The 21904-nt window shown below is 34.2% G+C and overlaps 2 protein-coding genes across 2 annotated transcripts; one reads left to right on the top strand and one right to left on the bottom strand.

Moving 5' to 3' along the window:
• Positions 1 to 267: 267 nt before the first annotated feature.
• On the bottom strand, positions 268 to 20859 carry LOC136811135 (glyoxylate reductase/hydroxypyruvate reductase-like). The gene is made up of 11 exons (XM_067067749.1): positions 20756 to 20859; positions 20405 to 20538; positions 20060 to 20178; positions 19562 to 19632; positions 19290 to 19378; positions 17370 to 17447; positions 12646 to 12669; positions 5614 to 5685; positions 5008 to 5129; positions 898 to 970; positions 268 to 704 (listed from the first exon to the last, which is right to left on the bottom strand). The coding sequence occupies exons 1-11, from the start codon at positions 20827 to 20829 to the stop codon at positions 583 to 585; spliced, it is 978 nt and encodes a 325-aa protein (XP_066923850.1). The 5' UTR covers positions 20830 to 20859; the 3' UTR covers positions 268 to 582.
• LOC136811143 (uncharacterized) lies at positions 8187 to 12341 on the top strand. Its single transcript, XM_067067759.1, has 6 exons — positions 8187 to 8268; positions 8447 to 8636; positions 9562 to 9681; positions 10449 to 10630; positions 11328 to 11499; positions 12147 to 12341. The coding sequence occupies exons 1-6, from the start codon at positions 8231 to 8233 to the stop codon at positions 12339 to 12341; spliced, it is 897 nt and encodes a 298-aa protein (XP_066923860.1). The 5' UTR covers positions 8187 to 8230.
• Positions 20860 to 21904: the final 1045 nt, after the last annotated feature.

The following is a 21904-nucleotide window of genomic DNA, read 5'->3' on the forward strand; positions in this document are numbered from 1 at the left end:
GAAAGGTTCGAATAAGAGAAAGTATTTCATGTTAATTTCCAGCTGAGGAGACCAATATTTGAGTTCGAATTAAGAAAGATTCGAAATATAGAGTTGGCTGTAGATTAATTAACAAATCCCTCACCTTATGTACAATTCTGAAAGATCCCCTTTATATACGCAATAAATTATTTGTAAACCGAAATAAACCCACGCACATTCCTACAAACAACAGGCTTCGATTCATTTTCCCTTGTCATGTCAAGAAAGGTATACCTTTGTATCTGCTTAATTTGATAATATTCTATATTTCTATGTAAAAAAGTACTTTAAATTTCTCTAGAAAAACTATCAAAAAACATTTTAAAAATCTTCATTGTTTTAGTTTTGATAAAAAGCCTAATATAAATTTCATTTTTTCTGCATGTGTAAAATATAATATTTCCAACAAAAAATCAACACAAACAATATGTATACCATTGTCCAAAACATCAGGGCCTCTAACAATAAACTGAACAATAACTTGACAAAAGTCAAAATGCTCGAATTGAAATTCCCAAATCATTGCACAAGCATACTCAACCCATATTCAAGAGCTCCTACTCATAAAGGATATTCTGCCGGCATTTTCTCTCCGGTCAACGCAGCAACTAAATTCCGTGCGGCCATGGTGGCCATATCGGTACGTGTTTGAATTTCAGCGCTGCCAATGTGTGGAAGGATACCTGCGAAAGAAATAAAAAGGGGCATTGACAATTTATTTTCAAAAATAAAGTTTTTGTCGATAAAATTCGTCATGAAGTTCTCACGTGACCAAAAAAAACAAAACAAATTAGGGATAGGCTAACCTTGATAGGCATTCTCCATGAGTGAGACAGAAATGGAGATTGAATAAAAAATCTTTAAGAGCGGACTTACAAACGTTAGGAAATTGATAGAGTGGATGTTCTTTGGGGAGTGGTTCAGGTGTTGTCACATCCAATCCTGCACCCTAAAAAGAAATCAATTCAAATTTTAGACAAAGACACCCCTGTATCACAGACCCAGGGTTATAAAAAGGCCGGCAAATTACCATGGAGATTCCGGTCTTCATATTTATAAGTTTGCGAAAGTGAATTAGCTAATTGAAATGAAAACACAATCAACCGATGCTTATGTTCTTTAGATCTTAGCTTAATCAACAACGTAATTCATGATTGTGCATTGTTTTCATGTTTCAAAAACATAATCGGCCGTAAGTCCTCGTCCGTTAAACAGATATAAATCATTCTAGGATAGTAGAACATTTTATCAGCGAAACTTTATGGATAGTTTTATTTTTTGGACGTTTGATATTTGAAGAAACTAAAATAAGATCAAGTTTGATGATTATCTCCTTTCTTTAATTACTAAATCAATACAAAGTCTAATTATAAATACCTAAAGGGAAAAAGTTTTGTCGGAAAGAAAATTTGGCAGATTTGGCCAAAAATAATTTTTTCTGCTAACCGTCAAATTAAATTCCCGCCAAAGTTAGATTATTGTTTTCATTCCCGAAAAGTGTATAGTGCGAGGCATTTTTTCTTATTTAATAGCATTTTTTGCCAAAAATACCATATCCGCAAAATTAAGTTTTCGCCAAATTTAGTCTTTCAAGCCATCCACCAAATTTAATTCCCTCTGAATAACTGTTTTCCGCCCCTTAAGGTAGTCACGATGGAGCTGGCATTTTTTACTTCATTCTCACTAAAAGTCTGTCAAATATAAATAAGTTATATACACCAGGTACAAAGTTTTCAATAGATGCAGGCATGAGTGGAAAACACATAATATTCCAATCCACGTTTAATCTATTTGATTCAGTTGGATTCGAATCTGGCATCAAACTTTTTCTTTCGTTTCTCATTGAAAGCCTTATTTGTGTTCAAATCAGGTTTGAAAATCATGACATACATTTTATAAGAGTAGATCAACACAAAGTGGATTGAGTTCAATATCGAAATACTGCAGGCTAAAACTATTGATTTGGTCATCTCCTTCTTTTGTAAGAAATAAATAACCACCAGAGCTACAAGTACCACGGTTGAAGTGAACGAGGAGTAAATAACATGAGTTGTTTCTTTGAAATGTGATGGTAATTTTCGTGTGCGGATAGCTAGGATACCGTTGGCAAGAACCAGAAACAAAACAAAAGTCAAATGGACGATGATATCTCCATTGTTATTGCAAGTCATTTCCTTGGTGGTTGATTCTTTATCTATGGTGAAAATGACTTCAATGGATTGATTGATGTAGGTTATGGCGAAAATAAAGGCATCTAGAATCACCAGAAATGATATGATGATAAACTCGACACCTTCAATGAGTCGCTTCTTACTTTCTGTATGCAGAGTCTTCGACTTGAAAATGAGATTCAACTTCTGTGATTTCCCAATGCTGACAGAAACATTCATAGTAAAACAGATGCCAACCACTAAAGGTCTTAACATGCAACCAACTCTGGTAGGTTTACCAAGGAAAAAGAAGACAGGAACAATAGATAACATCAGATGTGATGTAAGATGTAACATTGTGACTTTCAAGTTAGCATTTTTAACAATCGGAGTTTGTCGGTGCTTCCAAAAGCAAACCATCGTAACAAGAATGGACAATGTATTGATTCCAGATACTATCAACAAAGTGATCAATGTTGAATGCGACATTTGTAGATATACAACTTTGTAAGGGTCAAAACATTCGGCCCTGGCTTCATCAGTTCGATATGGATACTTGCATGGTTTACATTTTGAATTCCCTTTAACATTTTTGAAACTCATCGGAGGGCATTTAGCGCAATGCCAACCATAACTATTGTTCCAGAAGTCCTCTTTATAAATTGAATGTTTTAATTCAAACCCTTTGCCACAATCAGGTATGGTCATGTTACAATATGGTTTGGCTTCCAGAGCTTTCTTTGGACTGTAGATTCTTCTCTTCAACAGATCCTCTGACGATATAAAAGAAAGGTAATTTGAAAATTTCCAATACTTGATGAATTTTTTAACCAACAGTCGATTTTCACTGATTTCTGAAGCAATCTTTCTACGAATGAACTCTGGAATTCGTTTCCAGTCTTCAAACGTTAATCTGTCCCCAGACTCCCAATCTTCGAGAATCAATTTCAGCACATTTTCATATTTCAACACAAATTCATCGATAGCGCCAGAATTTTCCAAAGCTAAAAACATCCAACTGCTTTTGACCAACATATTCTTAAAATCGTACACATAGCTTAGAAATTCATTTATGGAGTGTTCACCTGGGATATTGATAATGGCGCGGTTCCATCTGGAATTACCATTGTGGTCTAAAGATGTCACATCTGTTAAAACCCTTTCAAAATACGTTATGTAGAAATCTCCATTGTATAAATTAGAATATCCATGAACAAAAGGATGATGCTCAAATCTGAAGATTGTAGAACCAAACCCGTAAGTCATGAGTACTCTGAGGTGTGGATCTTTTACCAGAATCCCCATGGTTCTTTTAATGGATTCATTATCACTTATATCTAAAAACAATTCCTTGAAACAATCCCTATGATCAATTTTGTCCGCGTTCACATAAAAACAAAATGGAGTCTCTGGTCGTTCTTCACAAGGTTTGCGAACAGTTTCAACATCTTTGTTGCTCTCTTTCAAATAGATAACAGCCATGTAGCTTATGTTGTACTCATTTTTGAGATACTGTACAGCCTTTTTCTGAACACCAATCTGGAAACTGGTTTCATAGCTATAAATGAATGTGTCTTTCTCCAGCAGCAAGAATGGATACATTTGTTGTGTTGTGACTGCAACCATCGTCACATCGACACCCTTAACAAGAAGTATTGAACTTATCAACCGAGTCATTTCAAAAGGGATATAGGTGAACAACAAAATCTCTGATAGTTGAAGTATAACACTCTCGTTGCTGTGACCACGACATTTACCAGAAAAATCCACTTGTTCGAAATTGATTAGATCTAGTATAACGTCTACAACGATTCGATTCGAGTTCTTAACATCGATGCTACACATATGATAAGGACGTTTTGCTTGTCGGTGCGCTTGCATCATAGTCTTTTCGTTGATGGCAGCGTTCTGGCAATGTAATGTGTTGCCTTGTTGGCAATTGGATATGCTGAATAAAACCAATGTATCTCTCTCACAGTGTATAAGAGATTTATATAACATCGATGGCAATAACCAGATAAATAATACCAAAGATTTTTCATACATTTCTTTGATTCGTAGGAAAGAAGGATCATGTATTCATAAACACTGGTGACTCGCAAGGTTGTCCAAAGCTGTCAGTAATACATCCAAAATCAACAAGTAGCTATAAGTAGTATTTTCAATTCAGTCAATAGGGTTTCAGAAAATCATTTATACGAATAGACTACTGGTTAACTGTACCAGACCAGATATATACGGAAATTTAAATATTCATTGCCGTACAACTAAGCTACAACATTCCTGAAAAGTATGATGAAGAAATCCCATTTTATTGAAAATATCAATTTCGATAGACGTAAAATCTAGATAGAGCATTACAACAATGTAATAGAAATCGGGTTCCTTTCTAATCCAAATTATTTTTATAATAACAATATTATAATAAATGAAAAAGGACAGCTGCATTTACTTTTCTTGTGTAATTTTATCACATTCTAACTTCTTTAGGGAAAAGAAAACATCCATGCTGAGAGTTGGACCTTCTTATGAAAACATCATTAATTTCCCTGTTGGTGAGAAATTCAAAGCTACTGAAAGCTTTGCCTTGAAGCCAATCTTTAGAGGTGGAGTGCAAGTTTTATGTTTCAGCGCCTTTTGCATCATCTATCCACTTGATAAATAGACCAAGAAAAGTCTTAAAAACCTTATCATACCTGATCAGCAGTAAAGTCGAGCCCATGGCTGACCATGGGGTCTTCAAAATCAGAAAAGACCTATACCACGTGATTAAAACAAAAAAAGCCGCGTGCATTTCAAAAGACACTTGTTGAAATTATGCCTATTAAAAACCTACCCTGATTTGATTATTTTGAAGAGCTTTGACGAGTGCGTTTTGATCGACCATGCCACCTCGTCCAATATTCACCAGAATTGCGCTTGATTTCATCTTCGAAAAAGCAGACTCGTTGAACAGTTCTGAAAGAAGTGAAAAAAGATAAGAAGAAATATATGATAAGTTAAGAAAATGGCTTTCACAAGTAAAAAAGGAGGTACAATGCTCTGTTGCGACTTTTTTTCAACCCATGCTATTGGAATCCAATCTAAAAATGGTTTGTAAATCCCCTGTGGAATTCCGAGCGGATCTGGGGTTGGAATTCCAAGAAAATCTAAGGTTAGAATTCTCAAATTTTCAATTTTTTAATAGTAAACCAAATAATTCCATTTAAATATTTTATCAAAGATTTCAGTATTCGGTATTAGACAGCTAATCTAAAGGAAAATAGGACTGAATGAAACTCCCTGCGTTTTAATTTTCAGCTAGCCTAAAGATTGAAGGATTGAAAATTCATCGAAATTGTTTTAAAACTTGATATAATATGACTAAGAAGACTTTGAGAACAGAGAAAGTCAAGGCCGGGTTGGGTTGTGTTTTAGGAATAAAACTGACAAAATAACAAACCTTTGCTTGAATCATTCATTGAGCAACAACAGATGACAAAATCTGATACAGCCAGCAATTCGTCAAACGATACTGCATGTGAGAAAGAAGAGAAGAATGGATTACATTCAAAGAATGAAAATCATATACTGGAAAATATGAACTCGTTATATTCGTTTTAGGAAACATTTACATTTTTATCTTAAAAAATATTACTTCAGGTTGGATCCACCTACGACCTCTTAACTGTAGCAGTGGAAAAAATATATTATCTGCAATTTAAAATTGCTAAAATCATTCGATTTAGGGCCCTTTAAAATCAAGTAGTCAGAAGCAACGAGTATAAGTTTTGGACTCGCAGTATATTTGTCTATTTTGAACAAGCGTACAAGTCGTTCAGGTTGAAAGAGTTAAGGTCAAAATTTTCAGTGATAATCATTTTGAATTAAAAGCTTCTCAAAATTTCTTTTATTTTTCATCATTGATAAATACATTTTTGTCGAATAGCAAGTAAACCGAAACTTGATGCCTGCCCCTGATTGACGTGAACCGCGCAGTAAAGTAATTGAAAAAGCTTCTGCACAAATATTTAGTATGAACCCTAATCATCTAAAATTTCTTGATTTTCCTAAAATATTTGATGAGTAAGCATGACTTTATCTCTTATGACGTTATGCTTTTACAATGTAAACAAGAATTGCAAAATTGCGACTAAATATTTCCTTAAAAATGAAGGTCATTATTGACATATACTAGCAAGTAGTTGTCGCTAAGAATGCCCCACAGAGCTTCCTATCGAAATATCCCTAAGTAAGCAAAATTACGCATGTGTAGATTTTAAATTCGTTTTATCAATAAAATTTAAGTTGGAGGAAGAAAGCTTGGTTTCAACTTTACTTTTGAGATGACATGGGATAGACGGTCGCTCACATCTCAAAAAGAGAAGTTATCGCTCACATGTTATCACAGTGAAAACGACAAAATTTCTGAAATTTATGTGATTCCTATAAAGTAGACTCATCTTTTTCGCCATACTTTGTTTACTTTGTAAGAACTAATTAACGAAAGATATATTGCCTTCAATCAAGAGTTATTGATTTGATTCTTATAAAGAAAATGCTTATAATAAAGATAAATATGCTCATCTTTTTAGGCATCCTTTGTTTACTTTCTAATAACTAATTACCGAAAGATATATTGCCTTTAATCAAGAGTTATTGATTTGATTCTTATAAAGAAAATGCTTATAATAAAAATAAATATGCTCATCTTTTTCGCCATCCTTTGTTTACTTTCTAATAACTAATTACCGAAAGATATATTGCCTTTAATCAAGAGTTATTGATTTGATTCTTATGAACAAAATGCTTATAATAAAAATAAATATGCTCATCTTTTTCGCCATCCTTTGTTTACTTTCTAATAACTAATTACCGAAAGTTATATTGCCTTCAATCAAGAGTTATTGATTTAATTCCTATAAAGTAGATGCTTATAATAAAAATAAATATGCTCATCCTTTTTGCCATCCCTTGTTTACTTTGTATGAACTAATTACCGAAAGGCATATTGCCTTCAATCAAGAGTTATTGATTTGATTCTTATAAAGTAGATGCTTATGATAAAAATAAATATGCTCATCTTTTTCGCCATCCTTTGTTTACTTTGTAAGGACTAATTACCGAAAGGCATATTGTCTTCAATCAAGAGTTATTGATTTGATTCTTATAAAGTAGATGCTTATAATAAAAATAAATATGCTCATCTTTTTCGGCATCCTTTGTTTACTTTCTAATAACTAATTACCGAAAGATATATTGCCTTCAATCAAGAGTTATCGATTTGATTCTTATAAAGAAAATGCTTATAATAAAAATAATTATGCTTATCTTTTTCGCCATCCTTTGTTTACTTTCTAATAACTAATTACCGAAAGATATATTGCCTTCAATCAAGAGTTATTGATTTGATTCTTATAAAGTAGATGCTTATAATAAAAATAAATATGCTCATCTTTTTCGCCATCCTTTGTTTACTTTGTAACGATTAATTACCGAAAGGCATATTGCCTTCAATCAAGAGATATTGATTTGATTCTTATAAAGTATGCTTTCTTTGGGCGCTAAAATGGGCGTCAGTCAGGGCGTACGGAAGGCGTTTTGACACTGAAAATTATTATGATGGAGAAAGCCCATTTTAACAAATATTTCCCTTTTGGAAAACGGGAAATATTTAATTACATAAAATTAGCATTTTTCATCAGATCAAACATTGAAGAAGAGAAAAGAAAAAGACGTCTCGAAGAATGTGTACCTAAACCTCACACTAACAATCTTCTACAGTTTTGAAATGAGAATTGTGAAAATTAGGCTTGGGGTCTGAAAACACGACCAAAAACCATGACTCTGCATCACATGAATTTACAGAAACAGTAATCGCTGTGAGACAATGTATACATCGTTGGCTATGTTTGGCCAGCTTCACTTGATAGACCAAACACACTTTTTTACCTAAGAACTTGACACCACACCCTACAACAAAGCTCTTTATAAAAGAGGAAGATCGGGTTCTTTGAAATCACACTAAATCACTCTTGAATAAAGAAGGACCCGAAAGAAGAGTCAAGCATTTAATCGAGATGGCCATTTTAAATTTTCTTATTTGTACATTAACTCTGTAAGTCTTATTATTTCGAACAATCTAACTTTCGATTGAAACTGTTCTTAGCTCGGAGATTTTCACAGAATACTTTTTGTGCTATGACCAACATAGAAGCGATTCTTGGCAGATTTTCATTATCTCCAATGAATTCTTGTTTTGGAAAGATTAAGATAATCATTTTCTCATTTCCCAGAATCTCATTAGCAGAAGCAATCAAATATAACGTAGATGTCAGCTCTCAATTGGACGAGCGTATCGTCCACATCGAGTCGTTGAGATATCGTGGTTACTGGTTGAGGTCCTCAAGACTCCTTGGTAAACCTGCATATGTTTCGGCATTAGCTGAACGTCAAACATACTACACACAATGGTCGCAATACAAGGTATTTTTTATTAAACTCATTTTTGAGTGTCTTGCTTTTTGATTGTTTTGATTTTTTTGAACTGTTTGAACAGATTAATTGACAAAATGTAAATGAATTTTAAAGCATTTTATGATACTCAAAAATCTTACTACAGTGTGCACCCCCTCACTTTGCAGGGGACTTAGTTTATTTGTTTCTTTAGGTGACGTTTTTTGGTTTTCAGGGGGAGCAGGGATAAGTGAGACAATATTTTTCAGGTGGGATGTCGTGGGTTTTTATTTTTTCTGTGTCTTTGTTCTAACTTTTCAAGAACGACAAAATTCATCCACCATTGACTGAATCATTTTCAATGAACCAAATAGTGTGCACAATCTTAATCTGATTAATACCAGACACCAGGCGTTATTGAATCCTTTAATGATTTGAAAGATTTAGATTTATTTAGTGGTGGAACATGCTTGATTGATTTCAGGCGGGTGTTTTAACATGTGCTTGGAACTTATTTATTTGGTTGGGCCTTGACCCCCCTTGTCACTATGCTTGTTCACATTTACTTTATAGGCTTTAAGTGATTAACACGTTAGTCACATAGTGTCCTTCCCCCTTTCAAAAAAGGAGGGACAAAAACCTTTCTGAAAATCAAGGGGAGGCGGCAAAAACATGCCTCTTTCAGAGAAATGACTCAATTTTAATCCAAAGATGTCAATTTTTAGGCAAAAACACATGAAATTGTGGACTTTGAGGCTTTTTTTTCGAAAAGGGGGGGGGGGCAAGAGGTTTCTTTAAAAATCTAGGGGGGGGGGCAACCAGAATTTTTCAAAATCTCAAGGGGGTAACCAACCCACTGGGACGCTACGAGTCACGTGTATGAAGTATGGTGCTATTCAGTTGAGTTCATACGCCTCTACAATTCTGACTAAAAAGAGATTATTATGTGTTACAGGTGAAAAGCATTGGAGGAGGTATAGTGACAATGGAAGCAATGAGATTTCCCCTTCACTACCTTAAAGCACATACTTCTGGATGGGTTGGCACCTCCCACACCACATATCCTGATAATAAAGTGAGTGTCATGGTTTTTAATTATTCAGCTTGTATGTTTACACGGTGGCCACACAATCATTTTTTGCAAATTCCAGGACTTTATTTAGGTCGATATGAAAAAAATTATTCAGAGATTTTGATTATTCCAGGACTTTCAAGGACAATTTTTGACTTTTTCCAGGACTTTAGGTCATAAAATTCCAGTCGATATGAAAAAGATTATTCAGAGATTATGATTATACCATGACATCCTAGGACATTTTAAAAAAATATAAGAAATCCCAAGACTTTTCAGGAGAAAACGTCAATTCCAGGATATTCCAGGAGTCTCCAGGAGTGTGGCCACCATGTTAAGAGAATGTTCAAGAAGAAGCTTGTGTTTGTGAGAAAAACGAAATAAGAAATCAGTTAAGTTTTGCAAGGTTTTTTATATCAAAATAATCATACGAAAGATATCTAATAGAAAATAAGATTTTTCGTTATCTTTTGATACACCTCCCTTATCCAAATATCAACTCGTACTTCACGTTAGCCCCCCCAAGTATTCATGATATGCATCATTGCAATGTCTTCCAAGGACCCAACAGCTGATTGGTTGAAAGTGACGTATTAACTGACTTTACGTCACTTACAACCAATCAGCTGTTGGGTCCGTGGTGTAATGTCAGAAGACATTGCAATGGTGCATATCATAAATACATGTAGTAAGCAACAAGGATGAGGTTTAAAATCTCAGTCATTGCTTCTTTTATCAAGGAGAAATTCCCTTTATTATCAAAATCACAGGCCTGGGCAAAATGGAAGATTCGTTGTACAAGCAAAGCAATGGAAAATTGTATTTTCGAATCAGTGAGATTTGCAGGTTACCTTTTCGATTCACACCACACGCGAAGTGTTCGTATTGAATCTTATGGTGACTCATGGTCAAGATTCAGAATATTAGCACCGGATGCTAAAGACTACTATGTGTAAGATTTTTTACTCATTTTCGTATACCACGTTTTTTCTATAAGTATATAAAAATCCAAAATAATGGCTCGGAGATGATGCTTAGATCGAGAGAAATGCTTAAAGGATGGTTATATCTTAAGCAAAATTTTAGCAAAATTCCGAAAATCCGTAAAATTTCAGTCAAAAACAGTGAAAGTTGAGAAATTTAGGCGCAATGTAACCTAATGTAGCATATGCTTAAATTTTTGCTATATCTGATGCTAGATATGTTTATAAGTGCAATGCTTATAAAAAAATATTATATTCTGGTTATACAATATTTGCATACCAGAAACATCACCAGAGTCTTACGAAGAAGACACCCATCTTTTGGTCTAAGTGTCTGGAAGCATTTTCAGCATGATAATGAAAGAGTATCAATCCACTAGAGAATGTTAAAACTGTAGGATTTCAAAAAGCTTTTCGGACAATTAAAGACTTTCAAAACAACAAAATCAATCTTTAAAATAAATGCTCATAGTCTTCAGAGGACCTTTCTACTTGGTCAAATCAGCTGCAGATGGTCTATGAAACATCCTATTAATGTTCAGATTCCTTCCACTTTTACTTGCTGATTAGGTAGGAGTATCTTACAACCGAGATCAAACGCGATCATGATTTCTCGGTGCATCTCAACCCTATCATTCATAGTATTTTGGTAAATTTTATATATAGGACTATCCTATCAACGGAGAACCACAGTAGTGCAGCATCTAAGAAAACGTTGACAGTATCTGAAGGAATTACTGATTCGACTTCCACAGAAAACGGTATCACCACATCAGTTTCCATGGAGATCAAAAAAGCTTTCGTCACAAAATCAGGTTCCATATCCCATTCTTGGAAGGTAAGATAGGTACAGTTTACTATTGTAAAAAGCTTAATAAAAAATAACCTGCTTTATTGCACTTAATTACCTCTTTCAAGCTGTACAATTGACATCAAACACAGACAAAAAATACACCATAGAATGCACTCCCCCCCCCATGAGCTTAGGGGGGGCTAAACCATTTTTGCTTGATTGGGGGCTGTACTTTTTAAAAAGTGGCTGGCTTGCTAAGGGGTGGTTGAGTGTTGAGTAATAGAACTGGAGGAAGAGCTGATAGGTTACAAATATTTTAAATTATGTTAAGAATCTATGCTGTGGGAATGTTCTGACCCCTCTTAAAAAAGTTTTTGCCTGCGGCGAAATAAATTCATTGAGAATTTGCATGCACAATTTCTTCAATATTTTGCTTTGTGAAGGTGGGGGTTACGTTTGTAAAATTTAGCCGGGGGCTATCTTAGCCCGGCTTCCCCCTGAAAAATGCTGGGGACTGACCCCTCTGCATTCTATGTACGCTGAATTTTCATCTTTCAAGATGGTAAAATCGGGAAAAAAGGGTGATTATCGCAGTCTTTAACTGTTCTATAAGTTCTATAAAACCTTGTGCAATTCTAACTTCCCTAAAAGCACAGAATAAGTCTCAACAAAATCTACATCATCTCTTCCAGCAAACTGAGACAAAGACGTTCGAAAAGCAAACAACCTTCTCGTACGAAATAATTATTCCACCTCAAACCAAAATCGAAGTTCGGCAACTGACTGGAGAGTATGGTCCCTTCAAAATCAAAGTCAACAAGTTCATCATTGATCAAACAGATCTGAAGACCAAAACAGCCAAATCAAAAACATCAATTTCCTTTTAAAGAAATTGCAGTTTCACTTAGTAAAGATTCCATATTATTATCAGGTTGTTTTACTGTATTGATTTTTTTCCAACACCTTGTACGAGTAAATATCTTCAAAAAATCAAATCGAAATTGAAGCTTTCATTTAATTTTCTTACTTCTTAATACTAATTAAGTTTGTTTTACCGAAATATCTAAATATCGTGTGTATGTTTGGTGGAGGTATAAAAGACTGGTACTATTATTATTACCTATAATATCTTTGATATTAGAAATCAAAAGAGGTGTCAAATATTTAATAATAAATTGTGATGAAACTTACAATATTGTGCATTGAATTCTTTAGCTGAAAAAAAACAGAGGATAAAGGATTAGCTTTTTCCAAACAAAAACGTATAATAATCTTGTAAGCTTTTTTAAGTACATCATCATCATCATCAAACCACCTAAATTTAATTACCTTAAGGGAACTTATTTTTGCAGGAAATAATTTTGGCGGAACTTATAATTTTCATGGTGAAAGGGTAATAAATTGGCGCATTCTGCAGAACTAACTTTTACGGTAGACACCCAATAATTAGTTCCTTTAAGGTAAATAAAAACGAGATTCGCACAAATGCGACTAAATATTTCCCCTTACACTTGCAGATGGACTGCCTGATCGAAAAAAAAAAACGTTTCAACTTGAGGCCGTCCAGGCTTGCGCACCGCACTGGGCTCGACTTCAGTAACTTTCGAATTATTTATTATTTAAAGGTCTGATTGTAGCAGTTTAAGATTTTCGACCCCAGGCCCAAAAATCAAAATTTTCAAAAAAGAAATATGGTTTGTCTCTTAGCCAATCAGATTGCTTATATTTTTCAAGTTCAGGAAAGGAAAACAAAATTCGAGTTATGGAGCCAAAAAAGGGGAACATTCGATATATGGAGGTTTTTTTATAAGAGTTTATTAGGAAATTTTCATGCTGCCAACGAATTTGTTCGAGTTAAGGAGACGTTCGAGTAATAGAGGTTCGAGTTATGGAGACTCTACTGTATTTAAAAAAGTAAGCTCATCTCCAGGATAAGATGATAAAAACTTCGGGCATTACGATACGCTTATAAAAAATTGTAGGCTAAAAAAATAGAAAAAAGGGCTCGGTACTGAAAGGGTTAACAGCATACACTCTTTTTTTATAAGAACAATCAGGCTTAGACTGAAACAATAGGTCTATTATTCTAGACAATAGAAAAAATAAGAACAAGCCTAGGCTTAACTCAAATTTCATGGTTCTTATAAAAAAAGAGCGTAATGAGGGTTCATAACAAGAAAAATGTCAAAGTGAGGAACGTTGCATATTGTAGTCATGTGTTTTAAAAATTACACTGAATGTAAACCTCAGATTAAGCACAAAATCAGTTCGGCAAATTGCATAGATCCGCAACGTTGCAATATTCCGCAACATTGCGGTTTTTCGCAGCGTTTCCCCAGGGTTGCGCTGCTATTTTACGCAACACTTCCAATTGAAGCTTGTGATTTTAAAGATTATGAGCGCCTACCAATTTTCTTCTAAACACATGCAAAATCAGGCAAAAACTTGCTTTCTTGAACAAAGTAGCGCTTTATTGAACCATGGAGGTATAAACAGGAGAAGTATGCTATTGTAACCAAGCTCGCCCTACGATTAAAAAAGTTACGATGTATGCATGCTCATAATCTCATATATCGTGCATTTTTAATGAGCTCTTTTATCCATAGGTGAAATCCTATTGGCTCATTTAAGCTTTAGAAATTAGATGAGACGAGATTCATTGTTTCTGACATCAGTGTAAGAATATATTTGGACTAAAAAAAGGCCTGTAAACTTGGCAATCCTTCATCAAATGATAAGATCTTTCGATCAATGTTTTCCTTAAGGTGAACTCTATTGCTTGATACTTTCCTCCAAAATTCTCCAGCGACTTTATCTACAGATTGAGTCTGAAATCGTGTGTGCTTATAAAGAACTTTTCATTTTCTGGCTTGAGAAAATATCTTTTCAAAACAAAATTGAACGGATAGCGAAATGGAACATAAACTTGCTTCGTGGACGAATTTTTATCTAATTTTCGTATATTAAAAGGCGAGAATCTTCAATATTGATTATTAGAATGTTCATAGCAAACTTGAGTTCTACTAAAAAGTCTTATTTCATCGGGCGAGCTTAGAATTTCTTTTGATACATTTTATAAAAGAAATCAAAAGACTTTAACGACCAATTACCGACACATTCAACTCCTGTTTTTCTTTATACCTCTATGATTGAACGAAGTTTCCTTTTGAGTTGTTCTTCAAAATGCACATTATTTTGGGACCCCGGTCCAGGCCCTGCGATGCCGGTTTTGGTCCATAGGCTAGGGCTGCGAAATTATGCAGCGATAAAGCTGCGGAATTTCGCAGCGTTGCGGAATATCACAACGCTAAAGATGCAGAATTTCGCAGCGTTGCGGATCTATGCAATTTACCGAACTGAAATGTATAATAATGTATATTAAAAAATGTATAACAAAAGAACAGTGAAGCTAAGTTTGTTAAAAATCAAGGAAACCAGCACAAATGGGATAGGCCAAATCAGCAGTTTTTATTGGAATCATAAAGGCAAAGGTCAAGGAATTGCATTGTGACCGTTTTGTCATTTTTTTGGCAATGACTTCTTTAAGGGGCCATTCAAAAAGTACGTTCGTCGCTGAGGGGGGAAGTTTGTTGATATATGAATCTCTTGACACCAATCTAATCCACAAAAGAGGAGATGCTTTATTCTATCGACCTCTTTGTCAAGAATATATGTCAACTTGAAATATCGGACAAAAGTTTTTCTATCGACTTCTTTGTCGAGAATGTAAATCAATCTGCTCAAGCAGACAAGGTTTATATTTTTGCCGTGTGCGAAATATCGAACAATAGTTTTTCTATCGACTTCTTTGTCGAGAGTGTAAATAGTCGAACGTGCGCAACGCACTGGGCTCAACTTCAGTGGCTTCAAATCATTCATAGGCCCAATTGTAGACCCCAGATATTCACCCAATGAACAAGTGTGCCAAATTTCAACCAAATCCAATCATTTTGGAGGCCTGTAGACTGCTCAAAAGCTTTAGCCTCGTTTTGGCAAAAAACTCGTTCCCAGGCCCCAAAAATCAAAATTATTGAAAAATGCAAAAAGGACCCCAAGATATTCACCCAAGGAACAAGTGTGCAAAGTTTCAGCCAAATCGAACAATTTTTGAAGTCTCCAGGCTGCCCCAAAGTTTTAGCCTCGTTTTTGCGAAAAACTTGCCCCCAGGCCCCAAAAATCAAAATTTTTGAAAAATGAAAAAAACGCCCCCAGATATTCACCCAAGGAACAAGTGTGCCAAATTTCAGCCAAATCGAACAATTTTTGAAGTCTCCAGGCTGCCCCAAAGTTTTGGGACATACACACAGACACAGACACACACATTCTCAGATTCTAACTCAACTGAAGTTGAGAATAATCAATCTGCTCAACAAACAGACAAGGTTTGTTTTATCGACCTCTTCGTCGAGAATGTAAATCAATCTGCTCAAGTAGACAAGGTTTGTTTTATCGACCTCTTTGTCGAGAAAGTAAATCAATCTGCTCAAGCAGACAAGGTTTATATTTTTGCCGTGTACCTCTTTTGTGACCAAGCACTGTTGTTTACTCACTTGGTGATCAATGCTTCCTTAATCACCAGCACACTGTATGGTACTTTTAGGAGAAAAAAAATAAAAAAAATAAAGAATATTGCATCCAAAAACTTCAAAAATCCTAGGAAAAAGATCCCTGAAAGTCACTTTTAAAGCTGTCTGACTGTCTGAAAAATAAGCAGAGAGAAAGTTTCCAATTCAGTCGAGTTGACAACCAAAACAGTCCAGAACATGCACCACATGGTGAATTTAAATTTTCTCAATAAAAATCGCAGATTGATTAATCGGCAGGTCCAAAATGCATAAAACATAATGCATATTGCATAATGCATAATGCATAATATTTGAAAAATGTCAATTTTAGAAGCTATAATAAGGAGAATTTGAAAGATAATACTTTCAACAAAACAAATATACCATTTTCTACCAGAAAATAAAGGGTAGAAAGCTGTAAATTTGAATTTTGGATGATGAAGAAAATCCTTGATCCACTGAAAATGCTTGTCGCCATTTTGATTTTCATAGTTATATTTTACAGAACGTAGTACAGTGTAGAAAAAAACACGAAAATATCTTCCCCGTATATTACTTTTCTGACTCGAAAACGTAAATTTTAAAGCAAGTTCTTTTTGGGTTTTCTCAGAGATCTTTTCGAACAATTGCTAATAAATTTCAACGGGTTTTACCATGTGAATGCTTTTTGTTAGATAAGCCAATATAAATTAAAGAGCTTCATGCAAAAGCTAGATCAAAGAAAATAGAATTCGAATCTTTTTACATTTGAATGTTTCTGTGTTTACCTTTTTTGAGAAAGAGGAAGGGGGAAACCTTTCTGACCTGATCTGTTACATCTTCTTCTTATTATTTATGCTGACGGAAAACCCTTTGTTGCTATGATTCGAATGTTTTCCCTTTCGTTCGGATTCGAAAAGTAAATATCATGTCTGAGGAAATCCCTCTGATTGGAATGTTTACTTAAAGAAACTCTTCTAAAGAGGTTTTCGCGGTTTTAGCCTCTACATAGGAGAGTTTCAGAAAATATAACATCGTTCTGTAAATTACACAATATTATTATGCATTATGCATTATGTTTTATGCATTTTGTACCTGCCGATTGATTAATCCTGACTAAAGTATTTACACTATAGACCAGAGTTCCGCCTCGCTGCACAAATGCCTCGCTGCACAAATCGATCGGGAGAGGCGTGGGCGTTATTAAGGGCGCAAAAAGGGCGTAAGTAGCCAAGGATCGGAGAAATGCCTTTTTAACTAATATTTCTCCTTATAGCGGGGAAATATTCAATAATTTCATATAATGATTTAGTTCTGTATTGGGGAAAGTAACGTACTTGCAAGTAATTTTGAATTATTTAGTAGTAATACCTTCTGGCTTTTCACTTCTTGAATTATAAACAATTTTGGAAACACCAAATGGCACCAACCTCCTTGCTACTGCCGATCCTATGAGTATAACGTGAAAATTATGATTAAAATATTGAAACAAATACCAGCATCTAATATTATTGTTGTTATTGAAAATGGTAATTTTTCACATAACTTGGAGATCTTTGCTCACTTTACTCTAATATATAACATAATATATAATGAAGCGTCCGTAGCGACCGTAGTACAGTGGTAGAGCATCCGGCTACGGTTCGCAAGGTTGTGGGTTCAACCCCCAGCCGGGTCATACCAAAGATTCCCAAAATGGTACTTGATGCCTCTCTGCTTGATGCTCAGCAATTAAGAGAAGGATCAAGGGTAAGTGGAGAAATCCAGGGAGAAAGAGTGGCGCCCTCCCCTACCTTCGGGTAGATAGCTATCGAAAGAGGAGCCTTCGGGTCGCCTCCGACTGCGGTCGCAGACTTACTTACTTACTTATAATGAAGCTAAAAAGTTGTTAACAGCAATGCAATCGACAGAGAATGATGGAGGAAAGATATTTGTCCAACGTTTCACCTAACGGATGATGCAAGTGCAAGTAAGTAAGAAGCTGTTATAGCAGTTGAATGTAAAATCTTGACTAAACTATCATAGTAAAGATAGGCTTCTGTAGAGTTATAAAGTGGTTAATTAGCAGGTGAATGTAAATCTTGACTAAACTATCATAGTAAAAGATAGGCTTCTGTAGAGTTATAAAGTGGTTAATTAGCAGTTGAATGTAAAATCTCGACTAAACTATCATAGTAAAAGATAGGCTTCTGTAGAGTTATAAAGTGGTTAATTAGCAGGTGAATGTAAATCTCGACTAAACTATCATAGTAAAAGATAGGCTTCTGTAGAGTTATAAAGTGGTTAATTAGCAGGTGAATGTAAAATCTTGACTAAACTATCATAGTAAAGATAGGCTTCTGTAGAGTTATAAAGTGGTTAATTAGCAGTTGAATGTAAAATCTTGACTAAACTATCATAGTAAAGATAGGCTTCTGAAGAGTTATAAAGTGGTTAATTAACAGGTGAATGTAAAATCTTGACTAAACTATCATAGTAAAGATAGGCTTCTGAAGAGTTATAAAGTGGTTAATTAACAGGTGAATGTAAAATCTTGACTAAACTATCATAGTAAAGATAGGCTTCTGTAGAGTTATAAAGTGGTTAATTAGCAGGTGAATGTAAAATCTTGATCAAACTATCATAGTAAAAGATAGGCTTCTGAAGAGTTATAAAGTGGTTAATTAGCAGGTGAATGTAAAATCTTGACTAAACTATCATAGTAAAGATAGGCTTCTGTAGAGTTATAAAGTGGTTAATTAGCAGTTGAATGTAAAATCTTGACTAAACTATCATAGTAAAGATAGGCTTCTGTAGAGTTATAAAGTGGTTAATTAGCAGTTGAATGTAAAATCTTGACTAAACTATCATAGTAAAGATAGGCTTCTGTAGAGCTATAAAGTGGTTAATTAGCAGTTGAATGTAAAATCTTGACTAAACTATCATAGTAAAGATAGGCTTCTGTAGAGTTATAAAGTGGTTAATTAGCAGTTGAATGTAAAATCTTGACTAAACTATCATAGTAAAGATAGGCTTCTGTAGAGTTATAAAGTGGTTAATTAGCAGTTGAATGTAAAATCTTGACTAAACTATCATAGTAAAGATAGGCTTCTGTAGAGCTATAAAGTGGTTAATTAGCAGTTGAATGTAAAATCTTGACTAAACTATCATAGTAAAGATAGGCTTCTGTAGAGTTATAAAGTGGTTAATTAGCAGTTGAATGTAAAATCTTGACTAAACTATCATAGTAAAGATAGGCTTCTGTAGAGCTATAAAGTGGTGAATTAGCAGTTGAATGTAAATCTTCCATACCAATACGTCCAAGACCAACAATACCAACAGTTGAGTTTCTCAATCCACAACCCAAATCACCAAAGGGATCCCACGTGCTCCAATGACCACTGAAATGGAGAGATATTCACTAGATTGCTCTTTTTATTTATAATAGGAATGGTCCGGAATAACATTATTAACAAAAATTGAACTTTAAAAAACCAGCGTGCATGAATAATCACGATTTTTTTACATGTGAATGATAGCTGGACAATGGAACAATAGGAAGTATAAGATTCTTGAAAAAATACCTTTTGGCAACATGAGCTTGTTCTATGATTCTTCTTGACGTTGAAAGAAGTAAGCCAACAGCTAATTCTGCCTAGAAATAAAAACATTTAATAGAGTCATTATCACTCAAATTTTCATATTCATTAATTCCTTTTTTGTATGTTCTAATCATTTCTACAACCAAGTCTCAAAAGTATGTTAGCACTAATCATTTTTTTCGTAACTTCTTACCTACTATAAATAAGTATATTCATCTAGTTGCTGGCGGCAGAGCTTGAAGTGAGGGAGTCTATCCCATTTTCTATTTGGCTGGGAGGTCGAATGCTGAGGTGGAGCACCACACCTACTCTCAGCTTCCAGTAACTTACCACCTAGATTAGATTACTAATCCAAGCTACTCATTTGCTGAGTACGCTGAGCTACAACCCTTGGATACTCTACCATCTAAGCTACCCAGCAAACTACCATAAAACCATACTTTGTCAAAAAAAATGGAAAGATAAGTATTTTGCTCATACCACAGCGTCAGTGAGGACACCAGGAGTGTGTCCAAGTCGAATACCACGTGATTTCAATTCAACCAAATCAATTGCATCCACTCCAACAGACATTGCACTGACCACTTTCAATTGGTCTCCTGAAAAGGTTATGATAAGAGAAAATCTGGTTAAAAAAACAGAATCAAGGGTCAAATTGTGCATGCTTGATTGTACTACATCTTCAAAAATCATGTAGAACAGTAGACCTTGAATAATGTAAATGTTGTTGTTATCAAAGGTCGATTAAGACTTTAAAGATTGGTATTTACCACATCTTCAAAGATGTCAGCCTCAATATTTGAAAAAAATTTTTAATGATGATACCTGCGGCATCTAAAATTTTCTTGGTAACCTTCTGTGGACCAAGGGTGTATAGACCATGAACACCTTTTGATCTCTCACACATTTCATCTTCTGTAGGAAGTATCAAACGTTCTTCCCACATATCCACTTCGAAGCTGAAAGTTGAAAGATTTAAAGATTTTTTAGAACAATTTTAAAGACGATGCAAGTTTTCTAAAAGTATTAGTGACAAATTCAGAAAAGAAAAAAAATAGCATTATAAAATCATACCTTTCGATTCTTAAAAATGAAACCTTATTGAGTAAAGTACTGTTACTTTCATCCAAACAGCAATAGTCAAAAATATTGTATAGCATGAACTCATACTCTTACCCTGCATTTTTGATAATGTCCACAGCTTCCTTTATAATTGGTCTTCCAATAAAAACTCTTTTAAATTGACTCATTTTTATAGATATTTTAAATGATGATGGTGCCTAAAAGAAAACATTATAACCAATAAGAATTCTTTTTAGAGATGAGAACATTTTAACAAAAATAGTATAAATCAGTACAAAAAATTGTAAGATTAACTTTGATTTCCCCCAAAAGATATCCAGGAACAATAGTTGTAAAATCAAATGTAAATTATCTGTAATAAGGCGAGACCAATTTAATTTGTTGTTCTACGGGCCCGACCGACCCTATTTTTGCTAAAATCAAAAAAATAATAATATTGAATCTTATTATATTAATATTTTACACACTAGTTATTTGTAAGAATCAAATTTGAATAAAGCTGAAAATTAATTCAAGGAATTGAAAAATTTAGAAAATCAAGCATTCCATACACTAAGATTTTATTATAAGTGAATTTTTGATACAGATATTTTTTGGAAAATATTTTTGGTACTTTACCAACCCTGATAAATGAAAAATTTATTCTTATTTTACCAACCAAACTACCCATATTTTGCTAACGATTTGCCTGTAGAATAACAAATTAAATTGGTCTCGCCTAATAGATAAAAAAGAGATCTGGTCTGGTGGCAAAACAAAGGCTTTAGAGAAAAAACAAAAAGTCTAAAAAGAAGAGAGGTTAATTTGACTAATAACAGTGATAGAAAATTGATTTGCACTTAAATTTTTGCAAAAACTTTTTGGAACCTTAATCAAAAGCCTGAACACAGACCGCCTCCTTGCGATCTTGCTAAGCAACACTTTGGTGGAGGCAAACAAGTCCCAAAGCTAGCAATAAAGATTCTTATTTATTCATTTACTTTTATTCTGACCCAATGAAATTAGAATGAGAAATCTTACATACAAAATAGCTCTGTACTGAACTCCAAAACTGACTGGATAAGGCATAAATTAAGCCTCTCTACCTCTGCATTCTGATCGATCCATTTTAGTGTGATTGTTTTGTCCGATAAAATTCAATAATAATAGGTTATTCAATTCTTGTTCAAATTTTCGAAACAATATTTCAGATATTTTTGAAATAATTATTCTAAGGCGAAAATAAAAAAATGTAGTGTTTCC

This window comes from Clytia hemisphaerica, unplaced genomic scaffold (genome assembly GCF_902728285.1).
Source record: "Clytia hemisphaerica strain Z4C2 unplaced genomic scaffold, Clytia hemisphaerica genome assembly, whole genome shotgun sequence".
Lineage (NCBI taxonomy): Eukaryota > Metazoa > Cnidaria > Hydrozoa > Leptothecata > Clytiidae > Clytia > Clytia hemisphaerica.

Bases quoted from the DNA above. Each gene is read 5' to 3' on its own strand.
- LOC136811143 (XM_067067759.1), top strand. From the start codon at position 8,231: ATGGCCATTTTAAATTTTCTTATTTGTACATTAACTCT. The intron at 8,637-9,561 runs GTATTTTTTATT...TATGTGTTACAG, and splicing joins CACAATGGTCGCAATACAAG to GTGAAAAGCATTGGAGGAGG. The intron at 10,631-11,327 runs GTAAGATTTTTT...TTTTATATATAG, and splicing joins GATGCTAAAGACTACTATGT to GACTATCCTATCAACGGAGA.
- LOC136811135 (XM_067067749.1), bottom strand. From the start codon at position 20,829: ATGAGTCAATTTAAAAGAGTTTTTATTGGAAGACCAATTATAAAGGAA. The intron at 19,633-20,059 runs GTATGAGCAAAA...TTTTATTTCTAG, and splicing joins GTGTCCTCACTGACGCTGTG to GCAGAATTAGCTGTTGGCTT. The intron at 5,130-5,613 runs GTTTGTTATTTT...CACTTCTTTCAG, and splicing joins AATGAATGATTCAAGCAAAG to AACTGTTCAACGAGTCTGCT.